The sequence below is a fragment of the Solanum pennellii genome, chromosome 4 (assembly GCF_001406875.1).
Source record: "Solanum pennellii chromosome 4, SPENNV200".
NCBI classification, from domain to species: Eukaryota; Viridiplantae; Streptophyta; class Magnoliopsida; order Solanales; family Solanaceae; genus Solanum; species Solanum pennellii.
Window position 1 is genome coordinate 68,754,492 of NC_028640.1, and position 1,761 is coordinate 68,756,252.

The 1,761-nt window shown below is 27.1% G+C and overlaps 1 protein-coding gene across 1 annotated transcript in view; it reads left to right on the plus strand.

Moving 5' to 3' along the window:
- Positions 1 to 1,247: 1,247 nt before the first annotated feature.
- LOC107017261 (WAT1-related protein At1g43650-like) overlaps positions 1,248 to 1,761 on the plus strand; it is a 4,650-nt gene continuing 4,136 nt past the window's right edge. The window contains exons 1-2 of the mRNA XM_015217525.2: positions 1,248 to 1,567; positions 1,668 to 1,730. Of these exons, the coding sequence (XP_015073011.1) occupies positions 1,389 to 1,567; positions 1,668 to 1,730 (242 nt within the window). The 5' untranslated portion in view covers positions 1,248 to 1,388. The remainder of the gene's footprint in view (positions 1,568 to 1,667; positions 1,731 to 1,761) is intronic.

The window sequence follows — 1,761 nt, forward strand, 5'->3', positions numbered from 1 at the left end:
TATATATATATATATATAATAATGTTATTGTATAATATTCACATTTAATATATATACGTTATAAATACTTTGATGTAGATATTATTAACGATAATAAATATGCTATTGTAAAGACTGTTCAAACATTAATGCATTACTGGTATTAGTTTATAATTGTGATTAGATTCAATATTGTTATAGGCTTTAATATTTATAAAGAAATTTAATTATCAATACTAATTGCCTCTAAAAAATATATTTAACGATAATTAAGTTGCGGCGTTAGTGCGATGCACTCTCAACATGTTGAATCAGTACACATTGCTAGCTTTTATGATGACTTCACTCAAATGTATCAAGTATATTTCAACAGAAGTATTATGGTCGGGGAGAAATGATTTTCTAGCTTTTTATATTTTTTTAAAAGGTTTTATGGCTTTATTACAAGAAACTTTTAATTTTTATATATAATACGAGATGTGAGAAATTATATTCTTCGTTTCAAATTATAAAAAGGCAAAATTCCTTGACATATAATGTTATTCACTTAACCAAGTAGACGACTAAAGTTGATATCATGTATAACATTATATTGTCGATTTGGTCTTAGCTCACACAAATTTATCTTTCGGATTATACTATATTGAGCCTTAAAAGGCATGAATCACGTAAACTTGAGTTATGTTATATAAAATTCTTCATTTTTCTCATGCAAAATTTGCCACAGATATGATGTGAACCAAATTTTCAAAAAATTATCAATCTAAAAAACGCACGAATCATTCAAACTTGAAAGTAAATACTAAATAGGATGTTTTCTAATTTATATAATTTCTCGGCTCAAATATAGCATTTAAATATAAAAGAACAATACTAAAAGGACTTGTTTTAAACGAGTGATATTATATTGTGCTTTACATTTAGTAAAATATGATACTTAGACATAACTTAATACTAAAAACTAGTTCATAAAAAATGTCCAAGAGTTCAAATGCACATCTTATTTTCCCTAAAAACATATTTTTGAACTTTTCTCAATAGGGTTTTTTCATGTAATGCCAAAATGATAGAAGTTAGTGATAAATTAGTGTACCTTGCAATATGATTACATTTTTTACCCAAAAAATGCTAACTTTTGTAAGAGGTTGAACAATTTTATGTCTAGCATTCTTCTACAAAGATAGATATTATAAAAGGTTCTCAACCGTACCATATCCACAACAAAGTTAAAGAAAACTTTAGTCATCATGTTTTTGAGAAATGTCCAATCTTGAAAGAGAATATGTGTGTGAACCACACACTTGTACATATTTTTATAATAAAAGGAGATTAGAAGCATAAAAAATATTGACAAGAATTGTATTATCAACAAGAGTTAATTAATTATATTAGGCAAAAAAACAACAACAATGGTTTTGAAGAAATATCAACCCTACTTGGCAATGCTTTTCATACAAATATTATATGCAGGCATGGCTTTGTTCTCTAAAGCTTCTATCTCCAATGGCATGAACCCTTACATATTTGTTGTTTATAGACAAGCATTTGCAACCCTATCCTTGGCTCCCTTCGCGATTTTCCTCGAAAGGTCTTCAAATTTTCATCTTCTATATGTATATATGTAGCTTATTTATATATATACACTTGAATCTTAGTCTAATATGTTTGTTATATTCTTTGATTTGCAGTAGCAAGACAACTTCTCTTTCATTCACCTTACTAGTGAAGATATTCTTTACATCCTTATTTGGGTATGGATCCATCCCTTTTCTTATTGTCTAT